The sequence below is a fragment of the Naegleria gruberi genome (assembly GCF_000004985.1).
Source record: "Naegleria gruberi genomic scaffold NAEGRscaffold_23, whole genome shotgun sequence".
Taxonomy (NCBI): Eukaryota; Heterolobosea; class Eutetramitea; order Acrasida; family Naegleriidae; genus Naegleria; species Naegleria gruberi.
The window spans coordinates 80,253-106,364 of record NW_003163304.1 but is presented as its reverse complement, the minus strand read 5'-3'; the positions used below and the strand labels follow the sequence as shown (position 1 = coordinate 106,364).

General features: G+C 32.9%; 12 protein-coding genes across 12 annotated transcripts; 7 read left to right on the top strand and 5 right to left on the bottom strand.

Annotated features, from left to right (window-relative positions):
* Window positions 1–1,017: 1,017 nt before the first annotated feature.
* NAEGRDRAFT_48947 (uncharacterized protein) lies at window positions 1,018–3,483 on the top strand (the record flags this gene model as incomplete). Its single annotated transcript, XM_002677352.1, has 3 exons — window positions 1,018–1,573; window positions 1,635–3,358; window positions 3,421–3,483. The coding sequence occupies 3 exons, from the start codon at window positions 1,018–1,020 to the stop codon at window positions 3,481–3,483; spliced, it is 2,343 nt and encodes a 780-aa protein (XP_002677398.1).
* A 582-nt stretch (window positions 3,484–4,065) lies between these two features.
* Window positions 4,066–4,338, bottom strand: NAEGRDRAFT_4426 (uncharacterized protein; the record flags this gene model as incomplete). The annotated part of the gene is made up of 1 exon (XM_002677256.1): window positions 4,066–4,338. A coding segment is annotated over one exon (273 nt), but the record flags the coding sequence as incomplete, so codon positions are not given.
* Window positions 4,339–6,345: 2,007 nt separating this feature from the next.
* Window positions 6,346–6,942, bottom strand: NAEGRDRAFT_33471 (uncharacterized protein; the record flags this gene model as incomplete). The annotated part of the gene is made up of 2 exons (XM_002677255.1): window positions 6,346–6,465; window positions 6,517–6,942. Coding segments are annotated over 2 exons (546 nt in total), but the record flags the coding sequence as incomplete, so codon positions are not given.
* Window positions 6,943–7,071: 129 nt separating this feature from the next.
* NAEGRDRAFT_33524 (uncharacterized protein) lies at window positions 7,072–7,806 on the bottom strand (the record flags this gene model as incomplete). Its single annotated transcript, XM_002677254.1, has 1 exon — window positions 7,072–7,806. One exon carries the CDS (start codon window positions 7,804–7,806, stop codon window positions 7,072–7,074), a length of 735 nt encoding a protein of 244 aa, XP_002677300.1.
* A 1,068-nt stretch (window positions 7,807–8,874) lies between these two features.
* On the top strand, window positions 8,875–10,386 carry NAEGRDRAFT_1038 (uncharacterized protein; the record flags this gene model as incomplete). The annotated part of the gene is made up of 1 exon (XM_002677351.1): window positions 8,875–10,386. A coding segment is annotated over one exon (1,512 nt), but the record flags the coding sequence as incomplete, so codon positions are not given.
* Window positions 10,387–11,199: 813 nt separating this feature from the next.
* Window positions 11,200–12,750, top strand: NAEGRDRAFT_39113 (uncharacterized protein). The gene is made up of 2 exons (XM_002677350.1): window positions 11,200–12,225; window positions 12,265–12,750. Exons 1-2 carry the CDS (start codon window positions 11,301–11,303, stop codon window positions 12,687–12,689), a joined length of 1,350 nt encoding a protein of 449 aa, XP_002677396.1. The 5' UTR covers window positions 11,200–11,300; the 3' UTR covers window positions 12,690–12,750.
* Window positions 12,751–12,969: 219 nt separating this feature from the next.
* NAEGRDRAFT_57989 (uncharacterized protein) lies at window positions 12,970–15,482 on the bottom strand (the record flags this gene model as incomplete). Its single annotated transcript, XM_002677253.1, has 2 exons — window positions 12,970–14,141; window positions 14,184–15,482. The coding sequence occupies 2 exons, from the start codon at window positions 15,480–15,482 to the stop codon at window positions 13,452–13,454; spliced, it is 1,989 nt and encodes a 662-aa protein (XP_002677299.1). The 3' UTR covers window positions 12,970–13,451.
* A 422-nt stretch (window positions 15,483–15,904) lies between these two features.
* Window positions 15,905–18,111, top strand: NAEGRDRAFT_39110 (phosphoglucomutase/phosphomannomutase family protein). The gene has a single exon (XM_002677349.1). It carries the CDS (start codon window positions 16,212–16,214, stop codon window positions 18,093–18,095), a length of 1,884 nt encoding a protein of 627 aa, XP_002677395.1. The 5' UTR covers window positions 15,905–16,211; the 3' UTR covers window positions 18,096–18,111.
* A 2,134-nt stretch (window positions 18,112–20,245) lies between these two features.
* Window positions 20,246–21,397, top strand: NAEGRDRAFT_48942 (uncharacterized protein; the record flags this gene model as incomplete). Its single annotated transcript, XM_002677348.1, has 1 exon — window positions 20,246–21,397. The coding sequence occupies one exon, from the start codon at window positions 20,246–20,248 to the stop codon at window positions 21,395–21,397; it is 1,152 nt and encodes a 383-aa protein (XP_002677394.1).
* A 291-nt stretch (window positions 21,398–21,688) lies between these two features.
* On the top strand, window positions 21,689–22,423 carry NAEGRDRAFT_67369 (uncharacterized protein; the record flags this gene model as incomplete). Its single annotated transcript, XM_002677347.1, has 1 exon — window positions 21,689–22,423. One exon carries the CDS (start codon window positions 21,689–21,691, stop codon window positions 22,421–22,423), a length of 735 nt encoding a protein of 244 aa, XP_002677393.1.
* A 78-nt stretch (window positions 22,424–22,501) lies between these two features.
* On the top strand, window positions 22,502–22,998 carry NAEGRDRAFT_67368 (uncharacterized protein; the record flags this gene model as incomplete). Its single annotated transcript, XM_002677346.1, has 2 exons — window positions 22,502–22,732; window positions 22,807–22,998. 2 exons carry the CDS (start codon window positions 22,502–22,504, stop codon window positions 22,996–22,998), a joined length of 423 nt encoding a protein of 140 aa, XP_002677392.1.
* Window positions 22,999–24,299: 1,301 nt separating this feature from the next.
* Window positions 24,300–26,096, bottom strand: NAEGRDRAFT_67367 (uncharacterized protein; the record flags this gene model as incomplete). The annotated part of the gene is made up of 2 exons (XM_002677252.1): window positions 24,300–25,532; window positions 25,596–26,096. 2 exons carry the CDS (start codon window positions 26,094–26,096, stop codon window positions 24,300–24,302), a joined length of 1,734 nt encoding a protein of 577 aa, XP_002677298.1.
* Window positions 26,097–26,112: the final 16 nt, after the last annotated feature.

Sequence of the window (26,112 nt, the reverse complement as noted above, 5' to 3'; positions counted from 1 at the left end):
AGAAATTCCAATTGACAATGCTTCTGTTTCGAAACTATTCTTCCAATAAGAAGGTGCTCTGAAAAGGAACGCATTCTCCTTCCCCATTCTTCAATGCTTCCTTAATATTAAATTCATCATAAAAAAATGAGTCAAACAAGCATTGCCAGCAAATTATCAAAAAACGAAACTCTAAATGAACCAACGAACGACTCAAAGCAACTTGTTAAATTGAATGAAAAGGTGAGGAAATATGAAGAAATAATTGAAAAGAAGAATAAGGAAATTACTCTTCTTCAGTTGGATCAAGAAAATTGTAAGTCTTTTTAACTTTTGAACCAAGACCTCATTATCAATCCGAAAGTAGATAAGAAGAAGTTTTCCAATTATTCTGAGCATAATTCAAGTATTGCCATTCGGAATGCTAGTCTGGAAAGAACTTTAAGGGAAATATCCATTGAGAAATTAAAAGTAGAGAGGGAAAATATGAAACTGAAAGAGAATATTGCTTGTTTAGAAGGTCAGCTTTCGGAACAAAGGCTCATGATGAAAGAGGTTTTATCATCACAACAGTTAGAGACTAAAATTGCACCCACTCCTTCATGTGAATCATCGTTAGCTATTAAGCCTGTGAAGACTGAAAAACCATTCCAATTGAAAATTACCAAATATCTGAAAAAGACCAATCCAACAACCAGCACTGTTAGTGATCAACAAATTTGTAATATAATATGATGAATAGAACGCCTCCGAGAGAAATTCCACAAGCCCCTCAACAATTACATTCAAACAATTCTAAAAGTCCTGAAAGAAGCACCACAAGAAAGAAACAACCCTACTTTGGGCGATACAAACTCACACCAATGAAAAAGGATCGTATTGGTATCAGCATTCAACACTCAGTAGTACTGCTTGAAAATTCCATGATGTTAGATGAAGATGAAGAAGTAATTATTTGATAAAGGTTGGAGTGATTGGTGATTTTTAATTGTCAATTCATTTTTAAAAATTTATTTAAAATTTAAAATCAAAAAAAACATGCCCAACAATAAGACGGAGGAGAATTTGTTGGATTTTGATGATGATATGCTCACACCAGTCTCAACTCATCATCATCAACCACAAGCCTTCCACCAACCAACAGCATCATCGGATATGGGAACACCACAATTACAACAACCACATTTAGCATCAGTAAGAGGTGAATCATTTAGTGTTTCAACACCAACTAGTATTCCTGAAAATACAAATTTTGTTCAATTGAAAAAGTTTGTAGAATTGACGAGTGGTAACCAACAACATCTTTTAGAAAATGATAATACTAAAATTATTTCTCCCCTGATCCATACTAAACTCTTACAAAGAAAAGTCTTGGATTTTCTCAAGGAATTGGATCTCTACATGTCAGAATCACAAGATATTAAAAAGTTGAATGCTTCAAAGATTTCTAAAGTTCTTGATGAAGTGTCACTGTATTTTGCTACAGAGAATATGGTTGATGAAAAACTTCCATATCACGTCTCCGTTTCATTGGCTATTGATGGTGATCGTATTTCATCAACAATGTCCACTTTATTGAACAGACTTATTAGTTGTAAGTTTTTATAATTTTCATCACCAAAATGATGATGATGACTGTGTGTAAATGAAATTAGTGATTGGATCGGAAGATAAAAGAATAATTGCTCTAGTACATTACATGCTCTCGGAAATTAATTTACCAAGAGAGGTTAGAGAAAAAGTACTTGCTGCTTTGAAATCAGAATTTAAATCTACTGAAAATAGTTGTACAAGAGCTTACTGCATTCGTTCAATTGATAGAATTTGTAGAAGTTCATATCCAAGTAGAAAAGATGCTGCTGGTCATGTGAAAGATCTCTTTGAAATGGTTCAAAAGGTTATCAAGGATTTGGGAAAGGAAAATAGTTTTTCAAGTAAGAAGGGTTTTATTTCAAAGCTCTTCAAAGATACTGACAAGGAAGAAAAGATTTACTTACTGAGAACATGTCTTCAAATTGTGAAAAACAATATTAATGATCCTGTGTTAACAAAGGGTATTTTGGAGAATATCATCATGTCCTCTAGAAACAAATCAGCTGATTGTGCAAGAGATGCTCTGACAGTAATTTCTGGTTTAATTCCAATTAATCCAGTTTCCACTTTATTTGCCTTCAGTTCATCTATTCCACATTTTGAAGCCAACAATGACAAGAAGAAGGCTTCAGCTGCCAAGAATATTATTTATTCCAAATTGAAAGAACTCAAACAAGACAAGAAAACAGAAGTATTACCAACCATGAATGCTGAAGATTCCTTCTCAAGATTTTACCTTGCTAGAACTTGTGCCAGCGTTATCAAACCTATGGTATTTAGTTCTGAAGAATCAGAAACTGAAGAAGCTGCCTATGAACAGAAATACGTAGATACTTTGAAACACTTGCTGCATGATGAAGATCTGATGATATTCTTTGAGACAGTCAAACAGGTTGCTATGAGGAATTTCAAATTCTTTTTAGAAAAGGACATCCACCAAGAAAAATCTCTCACATTAGACTTTGTTGTAACAAGAATCTGTACTAGTTTGAACAAGGCAAAACCTCAAATTCAAATTCATGCTGCATGTAGAGCCACCTATTATCTCATGAGATGCTTTGAAAGGTTTAGAGCAATTATGGATGCTGATCCATATTCTTCATTCTCACAAAATACTCCTGAGATGAAGCAAGCCAATGCTATTTTCCAAAAATTATACAAAAAGATTGATGCTGTTTTAATTCATGATTGTTCATTCGTGAAGTTCCAAGCATTCAAGGCATGTATTTGGAGGTTGGACAAGGTTTCACAAGTTGTTAGAAGATTGAAAATGGAAATTAAGAGTAATGTAAATTGGATGCCTTTCCATATTCATGAATTGTTGATGACCTTGTTAGAATTCTCAAAGAACAGACCAGCTGTTTTTGATGAATTTGCCAACCTTTGTTCCTACATTTGTATATATTTATCTGAAAGAGTAGATGTTGATTTATTAATTGCTCTTTTCAAACAATTAATTCCAACCAAGACCAAGGATGAGCGACAAATCGAGTTGACTACTAGATTTTTAAATATGGTATTCAGTATTTTAGATGAATGTTTAACAGGATCAAAGGAATCTTCAGAGCTTGCATTTGCCATCTTGACATTCCTTGGTGAATATGCCAACAAGATTTGTGACGAACCATCTGTCAATGAAAAAGAAAGTACAGAAGATTCTGGAACTGTAAACCTCTCTGAACCAAAACTTATTTATCAACAACCAGATGTATTTGATATTCATAATGCTGCTATGAAATCAATAATTTTGAAACTTATTCAAAATACCATGTACAATACGCCACAAGTAAGAACATGCTGTTTGGAAGGATTAGCTAAAATTGCCTTTAGATCTCTTGATCCTATCAGACTTTTCGTTTACGAGTTCCTTTCATACATGTCACAACACGAGTATTTTGGAGTTTCAGCTAAATGTAAATCAATAACCAATGTGTTGGACGAAGTTTACATTCTTCAACAACGCTTTGTCAAGTTAACTTCATCCAAAGATGTTGATGACAATTCTCTCATTCAATTCTTTGATGAACATGAAAGAGTGAAGGAAAAAATCTCCTTCTTTGCAAGATCAAATCCTGCCTTCTTACCTTTGGGTAATCATTCTCGTCCATTCTTGAAGAGAGCCTTTGATCTTAGACATCAAAAAGGGTATCTGAATCAATAAAACAAATACCAAATATCCTCAAATAGTCCAATAGAATGGATACGAAACTATCCAAAATCATCTTCCTAAAAGTTAGACATGCTTTATTGTTGAGATACAGATGGTGTTGCTGTTTCTTCGTACTTTTGTAAAAGAACTTCTAATTGTTCAACACATTCCTCAGCTGATAATCTTTCAGTTGGGTTTACCTTTAACATTGCCAAAACAAACTGCACAACATCATCTTGTTTAGCATAAATCTTACGCATATCTTCACTAATCTTTTCCACATACTTTTCAAAATTAGCCAAAGCTTTGGTATAATGTGAAAAACCTTTAACACCACAATTGAGTGTCAATAATTCATAGCACATTACTCCAAAACTCCAAATATCAGCAGAGAATGTATAACCATTAATTTGTTGTCCACTAGTCTTGACACCAATTTCAGGAGCCATATAATTCGTAGTACCAAGTGTTGTGTAAGCAAGTGATTTTTCATTAATTGATCTAGAAAAACCAAAATCACCAATTTTACAAGTATTGTAATTATCTGTTAAAAAGACATTCTTGTGTTTCAAATCTCTGTGAATAATTCTCTTGGAATGTAAAAACTCAATACCCTTAGCCATTTGAAGCATGTAACTAATGGATCGATGAACAGAGAAGAATTTACGTTGTTGTCTTCTCTTTAAAATCAAATTATCCAAATCTCCATCCTTATAGTATGGCATGACAAAGCAGACATTGAATGCAATCTCTTTAGTATTTTCATCTTCTGTAAATTCCAAGAACATGTCATCGTAGGAGGCCAAGTTTTGATTCTTTAAATTTCTGATATACCAAACTTCTTGAATGGCTTGATTGGCTTCATAATCTGTATCACATTTAACCTTTTTCATGGCTTTGTAATTTGGTTTTTCAGGAGTTGATGTCTTGTCCTCCAAATCAATTACTGAAATAATGAGAAATTTAAATGTCAACAAATTATTGAATAATTGATAAGAATCAAGAACATACCTTTAAAAACTGTGCCAAAACCACCCTTTTGTAATTTTTCAACAATTTTATATTGTTGCATCTTTCTTAATCTCTTCTTTGTATCAACAGAAACTTCAGCACTAATCATTCCAGCACTAGCTTCTTTAATTCTCAAAACATCTGAATTAGTCAATTGGAAAACTGCACTTTGTTTAGTACCATTCAAAACATAGGTATTCTTTTCATCAATTGTTTTAAATCCAAATCCTCTTGGAATGATATGAAGATGAATTTTACCTCTTTCAACACCAATTAAATCGAGAACCATTGTATGAAGATGATTCTCTACCAAATGAACAAGTGGAACATTGGCAGCACCCCTACAAATTAATATCATTATTTCACAACATCATTTTAGAATTATCCGAAATATTTCGAATAACAAAAAAACTTACATGAAAGTGTCCACTCCATTATTAAAAACACCCTTGTGCCACACTTGAATAGATAAAATTTCTTCAACCTTTCCCTTTTCCTTTACACTTGGAGAAACTTCAAATTCAAAAACTTCATTCCACATTGGATCGAGTGAATTCTTTACATTTGACGATTCTAATCGTTTTTGTGAGACGAATGCATCGTGACACATGGAAAGTACAACAAATGGAGAACTGGTAGCCTTTGATGACTTTCTAATAGATAAACCTTCACCTTTTTCTAATAAAATTTCAATTTTTGAAAGAGTTGTTGAATCCTTCTTCTTCTTGGATGTGAAAACTTTCCTTGGATATTTATCCCATGATGGTGGTGTTGTAGCAGAAATTATACAACTACTACATGAGGATGATGACTCTGATGATGAATAATGGTCAGACGTTTCGGTATTATTAATAAATGACATTTTTTTGATGTGTGTTGTTTTTATTGGAAACGAAACCACAACCTGATTTTCGTAAACTTCAATAGAATTAATTCATCTTCAAGAAGTTGGGACGAACATTTGGTTTAAAATAGCTTTTTGCAACAGCAACTTCCAAATCAAAATGGAATTTAGGTCAATTAATTACGTAATATTAACACTTTACAATTTTTTATGCCTACTCTTCAATAATATTGAAGTTTTCATTATTCAATTCTGAAGAGTCATCATCAGCTGTAATTACTCGTTCCCATGTTAAATCCATAAAGAAATCATTGTCGAATTTTGTGGATTTCAAAGCATCGTCAATTTCCATCTTGGTTAATCTCAAAATTCCATTATTAGGCATCATACCTACATGAAATGAAATACGAAACATGTATTTTGGTTTCTTTCCTTCTCTATGATGATATCCTCTAATATAAACATCTCCTCCCAGAATTGTATCAATATCTACATCAATTACACTATCTTCTTGTTTGTAAGTTCTCAATGGATTTTTATCTAAACTGGAAAATAATAATTCTTTTGGATTGAATTGAGTTGGTGCTGTGTAAATTTCAATAACTGGACAACAGGTTCCTTTTGAGAAATTTGGAATAGAATACATGGTCATGGATTTCAAACGTTGTTTTCCTCTACTTTTAAAATAAGAACTAACAAGTGTTTTAAGATTGAGAGTGTCTTGACCAAACATTGAGACCAATTCACTCACATATTGTACATATCGACGTTGACTTGGTTGAGCAACACCACGTTCTCTACTTGATCTTTGAGATGCAAAATAATCAAGTGCTTCTGTCCCTGATTCAAACATTCCACTATATGTCATATAACATGCAATAACAGTTCCCTAAATAGTGTTGAAATACAATTATTAAATTACAATTCCAATAAAACCTACTGTTCTACCTCTTCCAGCAAGACAGTGAATAGATACTACATTATTAGGATTTTCCTTCAGAAATTTATCCATCGCTTCACAAATTTCAATAAGAAATTCAACCGGAGGATTGTGATGATCTGGAAATCCCTTCTCAATAACTTTTCCAGCACCCTCTCCTTCCTCAAATAATTTATAATCATAGGGTATTTCCGATAGGTTGATAATCAAAAAGTGTCCTCCATGTTTTTCCTTGAAAAATTGAGCAACAGTCTCCACATGATTTCTATAATATGCACTAAATCCTTCTCCTGGTATTCCCATCGCAATAATACGATTGGTAATATACGTTAAATCCAAGTCATAAAATGTTGTTCCGACCTGATCCTGATATCGAACCTTGTCACCAGAAACCAATGTCCGAACAAAATCAAGCAATGCACTCATTTTTTTTTCTAGAAATTATTATAACCAAAAAGTATTACAATGTATTTATTAATGATTGTAATACAGAGGTTTTGAAATAGGAATTCATTTGAATGAAATTAATTTTTATTGAAAATAATTAAGTTACTTTTAATTGGTCTTTTCTTCATTAATGGTCTTTTCACTCTTTTTTGTAAAGAATTTAATTGCCATTTTAATGACAATCTTTGTAATAATCATAAACCAGAAAACATTCAATAAGAATAAAAGTGATGGAATGACAATTGGAACTCTTTGATGGTATGGTGAAAAGTTATATTGATCAGCAAAATAGAAAATGTGAACATTTTGAATGAAACACCAAATAACACGACAAATCAAAAACATTAACCAAAACAAAACTCCATTCAATTTGAACCAAACAGTTCCTTCATAATGTAAAAATGTGAAAAACCAACGGTGTTGTAAGAATGGTGTAGTAATTTCAGTAATTAATAAAGTAACACAATATAAAACTCCAATTCTAAAATTGAGACAATATAAAATACCCATAATGCAAACTAAATGGTGAATTACCATACTGGTATTATCTGGAAATGCTTTTGGAAATCTGAAACCAAAAATCAAATCATTAATGAAATATCCAACACTAATAGCAAGAACAACTTCATATGAAATTGACCAACCATGTCCAGCATCATACCAAGTTGTTGGTTCATTAATTAATGCATAAATTGCTGCTGATGTTGAAAACCAAGCATGAATATATGAAATAACCTTATTGTAAAATCTAATCTTATCTTCCAGAACAATTTCAGGTTTTCCAAGTGCTTTAATTCTCCTTTCCCAATATTTGTATAATTCCTTTTCATGAAATTCACCCATAAACTCCATTTTCCAATCTATATCAATTCAATTCAATATTATAATAATAATAATCTCTTATTATCTTTTAAATCTATCCGAGTAAAGAGGTCCAACAACAAATATTAAACCACAAATTCCGCACACACAACTATAAAAACGTCAAAATTTCCACCAAAGATGAACAAAGATGAAGAAGAAAAAGGCTGTTAAAAGTTTTCTGAGAACTCAACACAAGAGAACACTGAGTTGAATGTTTTTTTTCACCGTTATTCTTTTTTCACTTAATATTGTCGACAGTGATTTCAATGGTCATTGATAAATGAATCTTCAGAAATTACCGTTTAATATCCGATGATAATGAAGAATAGTATTGTTCATGAATGGTATTGTAGTGATGATGATTATTAATTCTGATGGTGAATGAAAAATTGTTTTTTGCTTCTTGTTCAATTATTCAATAAGAAAAACAATTAAGAATAAAAAATGAGCAACAGTGCCGCAGGTGATAATGATGCTCTTCCGCCATCACCTTCACAATTGGATCAAGAATCAGGTGATACAAATACAACAGCACAACCTCCTTCATCATCACCACCACCATCATCATCAGAAACAAAAGAGGATGTAGTGGATAGTAATGATAATGTTGTGGAGAAGGTTGAAATTAAACAATCTGTTGAAGCTTCTGCTTCCGAGAATGATCTCAAGAGGAAGGATTATGAGGATAGAACCCATAATGAACGTAGATTAAATGATGATAGGAGATCGGATAGAAAATCATATGATAGACGTGATGATAGAAGTGATTACAGAAAGGATGATAGAAATTATGATAGGAGAGACGATTATAGAAGAGATGATAGAAGATATTCTAGGGATAATTATGATAGAAGAGATGATAGGAGGGATGATTATAGAAGAGACGATAGAAATTATGATAGAAGGGATAGAAGATATGATGATAGACCACCACGTCGTGACAATAGATATGACAATGACAGAAGAAATGATAGAAGAGAGGAGAGTACACCAAAAACTGATAATGTGTACATTCCTCCATTCAAATTGAGAAAGTTGCAACAAAATACCGACAAATCGAGTGAGGAATTTCAAAAATTGAACTGGGAAGCCCTTAAGAAAACACTCAATGGTATTGTAAACAAGGTCAACTCTGCTAATATTGCTGATGTGTTACCTGAACTGTTTTCTGAAAATATCATTAGAGGAAAAGGATTATTAGTTAGAGCAATTATGAAGGCTCAGCTTGCATCAATCCAATTTAGTAATGTTTATTCTGCTCTGATCTCAGTCGTTAATACCAGGATTCCAGAAATAGGCGAATTATTAATTAAGCGTCTGGTAAGCCAATTTGTAAAATCATTCAGCAGGAATGACAAGCAAAAGTGCATTGCTTCTTGTCACTTTATTGCTCACTTGGTAAACCAACAAGTTGCAAGTGAAATTTTGGCTGGACAATTACTTTCCTTGCTATTGGAAAATTCAACAAATGATTCTGTAGAACTAGGTGTGACATTTGTAAAGGAATGTGGTAAAACTCTTTTGGAAGTAGCACCAAAAATTCTCTCTGCTGTTTTTGAAGCTTTCAGAAATATTTTACATGAAGGAAAAATTGATAGACGTGTACAATACCAAATAGAATCATTGTTTAATATCAGAAAACTTGAATTCAAGGACTATCCATCAATAACGGAGGAGTTGGATCTTGTTGAGGATGATGATAGAATCACTCATGATGCTATCGAAATTTCAAAAGATATTGACACAGAGGATAATTTGGACATTTTCCAATTTGATGAAGAATTTGAAGAAAATGAGGAAAGATACAAGGAAATTAAAAAAGAGATTCTAGGCGAGGAAGAAGAAGAAGAAGTGGGAGGAGAGGAAGAACCTCAAGCTCATAGTGATGAGGCATTTGGAGGAGTTCAAGAAATTCAAATTAACGCAGAAGGCCAAAAGAATACCCTTCTGGATCCAAAGACTAAAACTGATGAGGGGTCAACAGATCTCAAGAGAAAGATCTATCTTACTATTATGTCTTCTTTGGGATATGAAGAAGCAGCCCACAAACTGTTAAAGTCAGGTCTTGCTAAGGAACATGATATGGAAGTTTGTTCTATGATTATTGAATGTTGTAGTCAGGAGAGAAGCTATTTGGATTTCTTTGGTTCTTTGGCTGAAAGATTCTGCCAACTTCAAGATGTCTTCAAACGTGATTTTGAAGAATGCTTCCAATTGCAATATCAAATTCTCCACAGATACGAAACAAGTAGACTCAGAAATATTGCAAAGCTATTCAGCCATTTATTAGTTTCAGATTCCATTTCGTGGTCCATTTTCTCTGCTGTTAAAATAACAGAATCCGATACCACATCATACAGTAGAATTTTCCTCAAAATTCTTTTCCAAGAGTTACAACAAAAATTTGGAATGGAAGCCCTCAAGAACAGATTATTGTACAATGAAACTCAAAAACCATTCTTTACTGGATTATTCCCTAAGGATAATCCTAAAGTTGTTAGATTCGCTATTAACTTTTGGTTGCTTATTGATCTGCCTCAATTAGCAGAAGATTTAAAGGTGTACCTTAAAGAAATGGCAACTAAGGTCCAATCTGATAGTAGTGATTCAGATAGTGATGACTCTAGCGATAGTGCTTCGGATAGTAGTGACGATTCCAGTGATAGTGATTAATTTATTAAACCACACTACTCCAGTAGTGCAAGCGCAAGCATGTTGTTAGATATTTTGTCCTTTCTTTCTTTTTTAAGCTGAGTTATTGTGTTGTGAAGGTTGAGCAAATTGTCATTATTGGACATTATTTGTCTATGATTGATAATTTGTTTTGTTTCAATAAGGTTTAATTGTACCTGTTTTAACATTTTTCTCCTTTCAGCAATCATTTTCAATTTTTTGAAAATAACTACTGTGGCCTTCTTGGCTCTCTCCTTTAAATGTTGTTCATGGGTGATTTCTTTCGTGTTTGATGAATATTTTGAGTCAAAAACGATTCCTGTTTTGGTTGATAATTTTGGTTAAACAACTCATCCAATTCCTTCTTATCCTTCACAAAAAACTTTTGTTTTTTCAATTTTCCTGTTTTTAAATCAATAACAAATTGATTTCCGAAATATTCATCATTAGATTTTCTTTCTGCAAAATAAACACTCCTATCCGGTACGGAATTTAAATTAATTCTCGATGGTTTTAAAAACAATTTCGGAGTCATAAAAGAACCTGAAGCAATATCAGCTCCATTCATTCTTCAATGATTTAAATTTCTAATAATTAAAACACAATTTAAAACAATCACATGAAATTTAGCCTTTGATTTTTGGCGCTTATTTTTTTGTTGTATTTTAAAGTTTAAAAAATTGATTTCATTCGGGTTCCAGCGAAAACCTCTAAATTGCTCTAGTGCACAATCATTCATCTGTTTTTAAAAGAACTACTACAATATAACATTATAGGTATTCGGAGACGGAGAGGATAATATGGATTTTAGTGAAGTATTTAAATATTCTGGTATTTGTAAATTTTCGCCAAATGGAAAATACATTGCCAGTTCATCAGGATATAGGCTAGTGATTAAAGATGTAGAGTCTTTACAAGTGTTGAGAATTTATACTTGTTCGGATGTAATTTCTCAAATTGAATGGAGTGCTGATAATGAATTTATTCTTTGTGCTCAATATAAAAGAGCTTGTGTTGAGGTTTGGAGTATTAGTGATAACACTTGGAAATGTAAGATTGAGGAAGGTCCAGCAGGAGTAAGCTATGCAAGATTCTCTCCAGATTCAAGACATGTTCTTGTTACTGCTGATTTCCAATTAAGAATTACAATTTGGTCGATATTGAAGAATAATTCCTTAACTGATAATGATGAATTTTCGGGACACGTTGCACATATCAAATACCCTAAATTCACTTCTAAAGGAATAGATTTTACTCCAAATGGAGGAAAGTATATGGCACTTGCTGAAAGAAGAGATTGTAAAGATTACATTTCAATAATTGTTACAGAAACTTGGGAATTAGTTAAACATTTTCCTGTGAGGACAAAGAACCTTGCTGATTTGAAATGGTCTCCTGATGGTAGATTCCTTGTAGTATGGGATCATCAAATCGAATACTCAGTCACAATATATTCGCCAGCAGGATCAGAGATTGCTCACTACTCTGCATATAACGATTTATTGGGTGTCAAAAGCGTTAAATGGTCACCAAATGGACAGTTGTTGTCTATTGGCAGTTTCGATCAAAAGGCTAGAATACTCAATCATCTAACATGGAAATTGACAGCAACATACGATCACGGTACACCTGTATCAATAGAAACTCATCCAAATAATCCAGTAGTTTTCCAAGAAGTCGAATTTGTTGGAACAAACAAGTCTGCATCTCACAGCAAAACAAGATGTAAGTTTTTCAATTTGGCAAAATAATTTAACCTATTAGATGTTATTGCTGAGCTGCCTGTCAATTTGAAAACTGTTAAGGCTGTCGATTATAAGAAGGCTAATCCTCAGGAAGGCGTTGGATTGATGGATTGGAGTTGTGATTCAAAATATTTCTTTACTAGGAATGATAGCATGCCAAATGCATTATGGATTTGGGAAACTAGCAAACTTTCATTATGTTCACTTATATTACAAACACAACCAATTAGGTATGCACAATGGGATCCAGTTCATGTTAGATTGGCCATTTGTACAGGAAATGGAAAAATTTATATTTGGTCAAGAGAAGGATGCTCATGTGTTGATATTCCAAGTGCCAGCTTTAATGTACAAAACTTTAAATGGAATAGTGATGGTGAGTCCATGTTATTAATGGACAGTGCAGCATTCTGTGTATGCTATCCTTCAATAGAATCATGCTAACTTGTAAAAAAACTAATCTGTGTTGTTTGAAAAATCAAGATTAAATGAAAACAACTTTTTTAACACTTTACAAAAAAAATGAAAAATATCTTCCGTTCATACTTTAAACGCCAACTCTCCCTTTTAACACCAGAACAAATCCAATCGGAATCCAAAAGCATAACACAACGAATTTTAAATAGTGAATTTTATTCACAATGTACTCATGTTTGTTGTTATATTCCAATGCAAAGTGGTAATGAAGTTGATACAATGGATATTATTCATGATGCTCTCAAAAAAGAAAAACAATTGTTTATTCCGATTGTAATGGGAGATGTTATGAAGATGGTTTCTTTAAAGGATGAATTGGATTTTTCAACATTTAAAATTCACAATGCCAAATATAAATTATTGGAACCTCCAATTGAAAGCTTATCTCATAGAAAAGATTTGTTGAATTCTTTGAATGGAGATAGTAAATTATTAGTGGTAGTTCCAGGACTTGCATTTGATTATTCAAATAGAAGATTAGGAAGAGGAAAGGGTTATTATGATAGCTTCTTCCATAAAATGGATGAATTGAAAAGTAGGACTGAATTTGAAACTAATCTTGTTGGAATTTGTTTTTCATGCCAATTTATAGACGAAAACTTCCAACTCTCAGATAACTACAAACACCAATTAATTGAGAAACAATTAATCGATAGTGAAGAGACTAAATTCATCATTCCAACCGAGAAACATGATAAAAATGTAGACTCTGTCATTCATGTTTAAATTTTAGGCAATTGTGCATCGCTTTTCTTTCTTTTTAGAACGTTTTTCATAATAATCCTCCCTAAAGTTACTCAAACTGCAAATTATCTTTGCTCCACCCACAACATCAAAAGAACCTCCTCTATATCCCATCTTTCTACTGTTTTCGTTAATAATTTTGACCGTCTTGTCTAAGTGATTTTCTTGATACGTAATGGAACTATTTGGAAAATTTTTGCTGAGTAGGCCAATAACTACGGATTTCATATTTTCCAAATGAGCAAACTCTCCAACAACTATTATATTATCAGTCACATTTCTGCTTTTCCAATTTTCTATACAATTCTTATATTCTTCTATTGCATTTGTTACCTGTAATAATATTTCTGTTCCTAATTTGACTCTTTCTTCTTTCCCAACTATCTTTGGGTTATAATGTGTTCCAATATCTATTGGTTCAACATTCAAGACTGTTTCGTCAATTATGTCAACAGATGGAATGAAAGCGATTTTTAGAATTGATGGGTATGGGTAGCTGGTTTGATTTTTCATATCTTTTAAATGATAATATTTTCTAACCATCTCATTTTCCTTAACTGGAATGAAATAAATTCCATTTTCTGTCAATTTTATGATTAAACAATTCGGTTTCTGATAGTAAAATGACCTGAGTTTTGCCTCATCAATAAATATTACATCCAATCCCATGTTAATCTTTAAATAAACTGTTTAATCCAGTATTAATAAATAACTTACCAGTTCAGTACTAACTACTGATAATTGTTTATCTGTCCACACAACTGGAATGGAAATCAATAGAGGAGTAGCCATACTCTTTTTCAGATCATCTCTGTAAAGCTGTGTAATCATTTCTTTAAAATTACGCATGTCTAATATTTGCCCATTCCTTTCCATTAGTGGAAGATCATCACACTGGAAAGCAGATACAAAATACCTATCACCACAAAGGATACTCTGATAATCATAACCCACAAGAGAGAAATGAGGATGATTCGGTATTCCACAAGAGGCAGGCGAAACGTAAAACAATGATTGGCTTGAAAGTCCATATCTATAATTGCCTCCAACAAAATCTAGCAATACAACTTCCATAAATTTTTCTTGATTAGATCTCATTGCAAAGGCATGATACCAATCTCCCAGTGTTTGTTCATGTTGAATGGTGATTGCATTTTCCATTGAGTAGATTGTTCCTTCTTCAACTATTTCGTCATCATCCATTTGATAGTAATAATCTCGTTTAAATCCATTTGCTTTGTTGAGAGGGACTTTGGGTTTGTCTGACCACTTTTGACAATATCTTTCCTTCCAAACCTTTGAGTGTCTTGTGATAGAGTTCAGGTTTCTATCAAGTTTGATGAAAGAGTTTGAAATTTCCTCTGTTTTCATAAATGAAAATATGAGAAGGAACATTTCTTCTGGTAATTGCCCAATCCTGTTAGAAATGTTAACCTTTTGGATACTGTTGGCTTTTGTAGTTTGTAATTCATGGGCTTGAATATATTTTTGGGTGGAAAGCTTTAAATTTCCTTCCTTCTCTAATTGATTGCTTTCGTCCACTAATTGTTTCACTTTTTGAAATTCTGCTGTTTCTCTATAATCTTGTCTATATACACTTTCTGGATCTATTCTCTTGAAAATCATTTCAGTTCTGACAACATATTTGTACCCTTCATTTACAAAATCTCCAGAGTGATAAATATCATGATTAAATATTGCTATGGATCCAGCTTTTGGTTGAACTGTTAATAATTTCTTGAAATTCATTTTGGTGCTGGCAAGTTCCTCATTTGTTTCGTCTGGAATCTTTTTCCAAAAGGTAGTACCGTAAGGAGAATCATCTAAATAAATAAGAATGGTAAATATGCTTCTCTCATTGTCATTTCTGACAAAGTGAGAATCCATGTGAGGTTTAAAGAAATTTCCTTCCTTATATCTGTTAAATCTCAAACATTCTGATAATTCTATTGGAATCCATTTCCCGTTATTATCAAATCCGTATGGTTTCACATTAGCAATATCTTCCTTCTTCATCAATGGTCTATTCGAATTTATCAGTAAATGAACCAAACTGTAAAACCTACACTATCCTATTCCACAATATTTCTGCTACTTTCTTACTAGTTACCACTACTCTCTCACTATTTCTATACTCTTTCGAATATTCTCTATCAATCGAACGATAACCTAATTCATTAGTCACATTGATCAAATCTTGACATTCCTCCCTCGATAAAACCTCTTCCAACACAAACAATCGATCAAGACAAGTAATTTCTTCTAATTCATTCCCATCATGATGATTAATTCCATCATCAATTGGAGATGTATTATTATTATCATCACAATTTGCATCATTACTTAATAAATCAATTGAATAAATATTTGAATTGATCAATAGTTTCTGATTCGGAATTAAATAATCAATTCTTTTAGAAGATAATGGCGATGATTTTAAATCTTCTTCTTTATGTTTTTCAATAATGATAGGAAGTTTACAATTTTCATTTTCCCAAATATTTGCCAAGAGATGAACATGAGGCGAAACTCTTTCCATTTTTTTTTAAAATTTAAAGATTTAAATAGATTAAATCTATTTACAAAACTCTTTACAAAACCAACACTCAATAAGCATGCTTAATATTTCAGATCAACGTTTGTCAATATAAAAATCGTTTAATTATCATCCATGATGATGATAAAGCCATTTTCGGAGGAATCAAAAATAGCCTTCATTAAATCTTTAAAAAAAAAATCAAAAAAATGTCCCAAACAATTCCTCAACATATTCAACAACTCGTCGATCAATGGTTGGAGCTTGATCCTTTTGAAGTGACTAGAAAGGATATTCAAAACCTTGTCCAACAGGGAAATGTAGCTGAATTGGAAAAGAGATTATGTAAGCGTATTGAATTTGGTACAGCTGGCTTGAGAAGTTTGATGGCTGCTGGATTTTCATGCATGAATGAATTGATTATTTTGCAAACATCTCAAGGAGTTTGTAAATACATTGAAGAATGTACAAAAGATGTTAGTGATAGGAGCAAAGTTTCTGTAGTTGTCGGATATGATGGCAGACATCATTCTAAACAATATGCAAACTTGACTGCTGGTGTTTTCCTCTCCAAGGGATACACTGTACATTTGTTTAGAACAATGGTATGCACACCATTTGTTCCTTTTGCTGTCAGTAATATTAATAGAAGTAATAGTGGAGAGAGATGCATTGCTGGTGTCATGGTTACTGCATCACACAACCCAAAGCAAGATAATGGTTATAAATTATATTGGGAAAATGGTTGTCAAATTATTCCTCCACAAGATGAATACATTTCTGCTGCTATCATGCAAAATTTATCAATTTGGGAAGAAGTTAGAAAACAATTAAAGACAGACGGAAATGGAGGTGATGAAGAACAAGTTATTGATTTGTCTCCATGGTCTCACTTGTTGCAAGATCCAACCAAAACTCAAGCTGATGAATATTTTGAAGCCATTCGTAAATATAATTACAGCAATGGTAAGCCAGTTATTTCCGATGAGAAAATTGTATATACTGCTATGCATGGTGTTGGTACTCCTTTCACATATAGAGCTATTGATTTGTATGGTTTACCAAAATGCATTCCTGTTGAAGAGCAAATTGAAGCTGATCCAGAATTTACCACTGTAAAATATCCAAATCCTGAGGAAGGTAAAGGTGCTCTCAAACTTGCCATGGACAAGTGTGAAAAGGAAGGTGCTATTCTCATTTTGGCTAACGATCCAGATGCTGACAGATTGGCTGTTGCTGAAAGACAAGTTGATGGATCTTGGAGAATTTTCAATGGTAACGAAATTGCCATGTTGTTGGCTGATTGGGTTTGGACTCAATATAAGACTTCTCATCCAAACGAAGACTACGCCAAGTGTGTCATGATTGCCAGTACCGTCAGTTCAAAGATTTTGAGAGCTATGGCTGCTCATGAAGGTTTCAAGTTTGATGAAACTCTCACTGGTTTCAAATGGATTGGTAACAGAGCTGATCAATATATCAAGGATGGATACACTTTCTTGTTAGGTTATGAAGTTGAAATTGGATTCTTGGTTGGTGACTGTAGTTTGGATAAGGATGGTGTTAGAGCTGCTTCAGTTTTTGCTGAAATGGCCCACAGTCACTACAAGGGAGGTGTTGTTAAACGTTTGAGTGAACAAATTGAAAATATCTATAAGAAGTATGGTTTCTTTGCCATGAAGACTCGTTACTTCTTCACACCATCCACTGACTTGTTGCACAAGGTTATGGAAGAACTCAGAAAGATTGAAAATGGTGGATATCCAACCTTCATTCCAAGTATTAGAGATAGTTCAAAGCACTTCAAGATTGCTTCTCTCAGAGATTTGACTAAAGACTATGATTCTGCCCAAAAGGATAACAAGCCACTTCTTCCTGCCACTCCAACTTCTCAAATGATTACTTTCACTTTTGAAAATGGTACTTCTGCAACCATCAGAAACAGTGGTACTGAACCAAAGCTTAAATGGTACGTTGAAACCAATGACATGGATAAGCAAAAGGCCTTTGACTTGTTGGAAGAAATTACCCCTTCAATTTTGGAATACTTGTTGAAACCAAAGGAAAATGGACTTGTTGCTCCACAAGATTAAATTATTTTTTAATGTAATTTCTAAAGAGTACTTTTATCTTAAGGTAACTGTGAGAAAATATTTGAAAACTTCCTATCATACATCTTACAGTTGGTTGCCTTTTTGGTTTTCATTAAAAAAATGGCTGAAGAATTATGTTTAACAGACCTAGATGTCAACAGCCATCCTTCAACATCAGACAATGACCACCCAACTGCTATCGGAAGAGATATTAACTCATTCAAAGATATTGAAATTAATTCAGTCCAAAGATATTTACTTCTTCTATTAATTCAAATGAAAGATTCAGTAAAATGGAAAGAAGATTTTCTTTCCTCTCTTCAAGATGACACTCAACAAATTCATTCTCGTTCCTCATCATCATTTTCAATGGTTTTCTTTTATGCTTCTGCATTCAATATAATGTCAAAGATACCGTTCAATGAGATGCAGAACTTCTTGTCTGCAGTCTTCTCAAGAGCAATGAATCAAGTTAATGAAATAGCTTTACAAAACGAAATGAGTGGAGGTCAACATGAAATTTCGCTGTTGAAGGAATTAGGAGAGAAAACACCAAATATTAATCAATTTACTTTGGATTTAGATGATTTACAGTGTAATGAAATGACCATCCTGGAATTGTATTCGTATTTGATGAAAATGAAATGGTTTTATATGAATTGTAAAAGAATCTGTCTCTCTGTTGCAAAACAGTCGAACAGAATTTCAGTTTGCAAGTCTGTTATTGAAATGTTTCTCAAAGAAACTTGTAAATCATCCAAAATTCATTCTTTGCAAGAGAAATGTGAAGAATTAATTCATCTTTCAAGATTTGCTCTATTCAAACATTTATTGGATGAAAATGGAATGCAATTTCCAGTTAAAAAGATATCAGAAGATCACTATCGAGAAATGATTAGACTAACGCTGAAGCCTGGTAAAAAGTGTCGCTCGCGACCCTTAAACAAATGGCAAAGTTACAAAAACTCGCGCCCCCGCTTAATGTTTAAATTTAATAAAAAAAAATTAATTACTCATCATCACTACTCACACCATCATCGGAACTGTAGTCAGCACCAGAGGCACCAAGTCATCTTCCATATCATTGGTCAAAAACAAATATCTTGTGATGATGTCAATCCTATACACCTCGTTCGCCTTCCTACCACAGTGGAGGTAGTTTGTTATGTACTTTCTCTGCCTCTCTCCTCTAAGGAAAGTCTTTTCGAAAACTTCATACTCATCTCGTGGACCATTAATTAATTCGTAATTGTTGTATGATGGATTCCATTGCTGTAAAGAACATCGCCAAGTGCCGCAGGAAAACAAGTAGCCATAGTGTTGTTAACATGAAGAATGTGAAATGGTTTTAAGGGTTGTCTTCCTTCAGCAAGAATATCATAGATGGAAGTAGACAAATCCTTGCTGTTGACCACCAACGAATTTGGAGAAGTTACACCTTATTCTTTGACCAGTTAACTGAGGAATTATGCGAATTGGAGCACTCTAGGTTGCTTGTCATCCTTGTCCACTAGCTTACGAGGTACTCTGATACGGTTGTTGGTAGAAACATTACTTTAATCTTCAATAAAACCACTATTTAAAGGTGAAAAATTTCTATTTATTTCAAATTTTATTCGTAACGGTGTTGGCGGGCTGTTTTGCAAGGAGGGAAATCTCTGACTTTGCATTTTTTTGCCCATTTTTCTTGACTTGGCCATTTTTTTGACAAAAAATTTTTTGGGCCAACTTTCACTGCTTCAGCGTTAGTCTAGAAATGATGAGCATCTTGGAATTTATAGAGAATAGAAATTATTCAATGATTCATCAAATGTTTATTCTCATTGTGACAGATTCTCAGGATTTATCAGTCAAATCACTATGTACTCAATTCTCTCGTTTCAAGTCAACTCTTCCATTCGAACAAAAGACTTGGTTCTCACAAGATTACAAAAACTTTCAGAGATTATCTCAACAACTTTTTCAAAAAAGACAAATTCTCTTTCAATCCATTGAAAAGAATTGTTTCACTGACCTGATATGTAAAATTCATTAAAACACAAATTCAAATATCCCTCATTTACTTTGATCCTTAAAATTGCAATAATCGTTGTTTTATGATTTATTTAAAAATCGTAATTACATTTGGCGGGAAACAAGAACAAAAAAAAATGAACAAGGGTAGAAGGCCCAGCGTATTTGAGAGATTAAACGATCCTAGTAATTATACTGGAGTTTACTTTGAGAGGTTTAGAACACAGAATGGACACATTAATGCCAATTCCTCAAGTGGGAATGTAAATCATCTTCAGGAAATATTACGGCCCAGCGTTCGTTCTTCAACATGTGTTCATATAGGAAAGGGATGGGATGCTGGTCAACATACTAACTCGGGTTTTGTTCATGATACACCAGCTACGAGAAGTAATCCATTTGGAACATCAACATCATCATCTTCAGCCATTCCCTTAAAAACCAAAGAAGTTGAGGATACAATAAGAAGGAGAATGTCTCTATCTTCTCCAATGTCATGTTATACACCTTCCCGTTCACCTTCAGCAAGTCCTTTTTTCTCTTCTCTTCCTCATCCGAACAATGACAGATCACCTCCTTCTCAATCAATCCGAAGACCTAGTAGTTCCCTCAACTCGAGGGAAATTGTAAAATCTCTTCTTTTAAACAACAACAACAACATCAATAACAACCAACATAGGATAAAGCATCGATCACCAAGTCCTTCCTTAATAACAAATTTACGAGATATGGAAGATAATGAAGATGAAGTAGTTAAGCCAATATTTAGGGAAGAAAAATATGAACGAGTTGAAAAACCTCAAAAACGAGCTGCAACCCCAGTTTTTCAAAATCAACCTATTGTGACTAATATTGAAAAAGCAGAACCACCATCAATTTCAAACAAATCTAAAACCCAAAAACAGATAAGCGTATTTGAAAGACTGAATGATAAACAGAATTTCACAGGAGTTTACAAAGAAAGATTTGAGTCTGGTATTGGGTCAATTAATGGTTCCTCAGAGTATTACGATAATGAAAACAATCATTCCTCAATACCAGATAAACGAGTAAAACCAAGACCATCCAGTGCCTCTGCATCACGTCAATTCACAGCCGACCACATATCTGTTTCACTAAATCAATACCAAAAATCTCCTCCCCTTCCAACAAATGAAAAAAAGAAAAAGAAATCACCTAAGGCAGAGTTAAACAGTCCTAAGTCTCCAAGTTCTCCAGATTGGACTAATTATTACAGAGGATCCTACAAGGATATTGCTAGTTCTAAACAAAATAGAGAAAGAAGCTAGATAAACATATGAATTTTTTCCATTACAAAAAAAATGTCAACACTTCTTATCTTGATCGATTTCCATATTAACATGGGAGAAGAAAAACAAAATATTTATGCATTGTTTGATGGATTTAGATTCAAGATGAGAGAACAGCGGAAAAAATCCCTCTCCATTAATTTCTCACAGGTTGCAAAGTTAGATCTTTCGGAAGAACCACTTGATATTGTTATTTCTTACAAATATTCTCTAATTATTGTATCGTGCATGGGAAAAAACCATTCTAGTGACTCTATTTTAGATGATACAATGGCAGTCTTTGATTTACATTCTAGAAAATTCTTAGGCTATTTAGAATATAATATCAAGATATTATGCTTGTGTTTGGAAATGAATTATGATGGAAATCAGAATGAAGCTCTTTTATTCTCTAAAAACCATCGTCTCGTAAAATATGATTTGAAAAGTCTGATAGATCTGTCAAAGTTGGGTTCTGACTCAACGAAATCAAGTGATAGCAATAATTCATTAGCACCTATTTGGACTTCAGAAAGAGAGAGAAATGCTTTTGGAATGTGTATTGATTATTCATCTAATATTGAGAATAGAAAGCTTTATGTATGTGAAGATGAGGAAATTATAGTATATTCAGCTCATAATGGCCTATTAATCACTACAATTTACATTTCAGATGCTTGGGGAATTAGAATGAATAGAAATGGAGATTTGATATATTCATTATTCTACAAGGGTATATTGGAAATTATCAAAAGACCTAATCTTGAAAACTTAGATTTCAAAAAAAGAGATTTTGTTTGTGGAACAGATGAGGGAGGCTCATATTATGCCAGCGGTATTGCAATTGATCCAAATAATGGCAATATTATAGCTGCTTTGCATTCCCTTATTGTATTATTTAGTCCTGATGGAAGAGAAATTAGAAGAATTAATACACAGAGTGCTCAAGGATGTATTCTTGATGAGACCAGTGGAACTCTTTACATTGCATCCAATGGTACAAAGACAATTTATGTTTACAATTAAGAAAATCTCACTTTGAATTTGATTATAATTTGATTTATTACATGTCAACAAATACCGACATCCATCATCTCAAAAAAAATGTTCAAACCACTTGCTTTAATTGTGATCTTCCTCTTGGTTACTGGTAACTATTTGAAGGGATGTGTTTATTCTCACAATGCCAATAGAAGTACTCAATATGGAAGTACCATTGGTGAAAATATTTACATTGAAAGTGGTTACACAACTGGAAGCTCAATTGATAGAGGAATTAATTCTTGGTTCAATGAATATACTGATTACAATTTCAAGACAAATACTTGTGGTACTGTAAGTCATTGATGCATGATTCATAGAACATTTAACTTTAATTCTAAACTCATTATTGATGACGAAAATAATAGGGAAAAGTTTGTGGACACTACACTCAATTAATTTGGGCTAAATCTACCGAAATTGGATGTGCTAAACACACCTGTTCAAGTGTTCAAGGTTTTAAAGGAGTCACTGGTAAACCAGTCATTCTTGTTTTGTGTAATTATGCCACTGCTGGTAATTACATTGGTCAAAAACCATACACTACCGCAGCTGGATAATCTGAAAATTGTATCTCATAAAGAAGCAATTTTTAAGAATATTACAACAATTTACATTTTTGTAGTTGACATTCTAAATCAGGAATATTAATATAATTGGATTTAAAATAACGATTTAAAAAAAATGAAGCTACTTGTATTCATTGCCATTCTCTTGGGAATGTTATTCACTCTCTTTTATATTTATCCACTGAGTATTATTGATGTATTCAATATTACCACCAAACAAGAAGAAACTAATTATCGGAATTACACTAAAATTCATTATGAAAGATTTGGAAATCCAAATGCAAAACATAAATTAGTAAGTTATTAATGATGGTGTGAAGCAATAATTCTCTTCATCAGATATTTATTGTTGGATTGGGTATGTTTAATATCGGAATGTATTTTGTTTTTAAATTACTTGATTAAATTATTCATAATTTTAAATTACAAAATGTAATAATAATAATAATAGGAACTGGATGGCATTGGTGGGATAGAAATGTTGAATACTTTTATGAAAATCATGTAAATACAACTGAAGTACTTGTAATTGATAATAGAGGTTCTGGTAAATCGAGTGATTTCCCATTTACTTGGAGATATTCAATGAGTGATATGGCATTGGATGTGTTGACAATTTTAAGAGAATTGAAATGGTTGGGAAATGAGAATTTCCATTTAAATGTTATTGCTCAATCGATGGGTGGCTTAGTAGCTACTGAACTTGCTAGGTTGGAAAAGGAGTTGTATCCAAAGAAGAGTAATTTCAAATCGATTACTTTACAGAATACCTTTAGAACTGTATTTTCAACACATGCTGCACCAATGCTTGATACAACTATTTTCTTATTGAAACAAGTAACTGTTGGATTGATTTCTTTGGAGATTAGAATGAGATTAGTTTTGGAACAAATGTTTAGTGCAGATTTTATTAATGCAAATTATGATGACCTGTACAAAAGATATTCCCATCTGTTTGCTGATGTACGAACTGTTGGGCAAATCAAACAAACTTTAGGAATAATGACACATTACATTTCAGAGAATGATTTCACTGCTGCCTATGAAAATATTGGAAAGATCCTTCTCATTAATAGTGCCTATGATAGAATGGTTCACACAGGCAATACCAAACACTTATTTAATTTACTTTCAAAACCAAACAGAGAAATTATTACCAAATATTATGAAACAGAATCGAATGGCCATATTATTAATTCTGAGCAGCACAGCTCTTATAATGAATTTTTGTACAATAATTTAATAAAGATTGACAGCTAATCTTAATATTATTACTAGAATAATATTAAACTTTACAATGACATGCCTTCTTCCTCATCATCAAAATCAAAAGTTTCCTCTGTTTGTTTTTCAGTCGTTGAGTCTTTGAGTTCCTCTTCTGTTGGTTCCTCGGCTGGGCTTGCTTTTTCTGGAAGTGTATCAATATTTTTCATGTATTCCTCTCTGAAAGTCATATATCTTTCAATGTAGGATTGAGGAACTTCAGTGAATGGATCATCATCCAAACGAGGTTTTGTTTTGAAGGATTTGGTTCTCTGCTTTCTTTGTTCTGGCGTTTCTGGTTTGGTTTCGTTTGATTCTTCATAGTAGAGTGGTAATTTCTCATTGGCAGTTTGCTGCTGAGCTTGTGGTCTCATTGTAATACTAATTGGAACAGAGGAACCATAAAAAGCTGGTTTAACAACAACTGGTGGTGGTTTTGAAAATTCGAGTCTTCTTCTTGATCTTGTTTGAGGTTGAGGAGATGTTTGTTCAGCCATTGATTGTTCTTCTTCTTCAACTTCGTCTTCCTCTTCTTCCTCTTCCTTTGTAGGTTCCTGTGACTCGGCACCTTCTTCATCAAAAGAGAAGAATGCAGATGGAGTGTATGTTCTGCTCATCAATTGAGTTGTCATCTTTTTGTAATGGAAACTCTTTTGTGTTAATAAATCTTCATCAACATCTAGGTTAGTTGCCTTGAATTTGTTGGCACTTGGTTTAACCTCTAATCTAATCTTCTCCTTTGGATTCATTAAGGTTGGATTTGGTTTAAAAAAGGTATTTGTACTCATTGCCTTTTTAATCTTTTCATCAACTGCAGATGGTGAAAGAGAGCGACTAACTCTCTCATCTATCAAATCACTCAAGCCATCTTGTGATACTGCTGAACTCATTCTTCCTCTAGAAGATTCACTCAGTTCAGTATCATTCTCTGCTGTTACTGTATTTGTTACATCAAAAGATTGAGTTTCACTTGATTCAGCCAAGATTGTCTTTGCTTTCCTAAAGATTGTATCCTTTTCCGTTTGTGTTTTTAAAAGCAATTTTTGATATTGAATCTTTTCATTTTTCATAAATTCTTTAATTCTCATCTCCATACTAATTCTTTCATCATTTAATTTCTTTTGCATGTCTTTTTGATATTGTACAAGAAGTGGATGTTTTAATAAATTATCACTAGTGTTAATATTAGTTGTTTTAGGAACAATATTAAATATTTTGGAGAAATCTTCTTGTTGTCTAAGTTTTTCTTGAGCAACTTCATCCTATTTCAATAATTTTCAAATGATAATAATAAATAAAAAAAGATCTTCCATTAAAACACCTACCAATAGTTGAGTAGTATTTACAAGGAATGTTTGGAACTTTTCAAAATAAAAGCCAAAGAAAGTTTCACAATTTAAACATTTAAATGCTTTTACAATAGATTCCGATTCATCTAGAGCATTATTTTCCATAAATATATCCAAAGATGATTGAATACCAGCAATAGACGTTCCTCTCGTTAAACTTAATTTTTTACAATCAACATGAGAGAATTTAATTTTAAATTCATCAAGTTGTGTTTTTGAAAACAAGCCTTCACCATCACATGTACACCACTCTTCATATTTCATATCCCTTGATGATGATAAATTAATACTTAAATTTAAACAAGGACAAGCATAACGTTTTCCTCCACCCATCACCTTTGTACCCGTAGAATTTCTTTGAAATACTGCTGTTGATCTTCTAATGATCAGCGGAGATGTTGGAAGTTGTTGTTGGTCCGTTGTTGTTATTGTTGGTGCGAGAGTTGATGAAGTTGTTGTTGGGGGCGGAATATTCATTTTTTTTTATAATTTT

Bases quoted from the DNA above. Each gene is read 5' to 3' on its own strand.
- NAEGRDRAFT_39113 (XM_002677350.1), top strand. From the start codon at position 11,301: ATGGATTTTAGTGAAGTATTTAAATATTCTGGTATTTGTAAATTTTCG. The intron at 12,226-12,264 runs GTAAGTTTTTCA...TTAACCTATTAG, and splicing joins ATCTCACAGCAAAACAAGAT to ATGTTATTGCTGAGCTGCCT.
- NAEGRDRAFT_39110 (XM_002677349.1), top strand. From the start codon at position 16,212: ATGTCCCAAACAATTCCTCAACATATTCAACAACTCGTCGATCAATGG.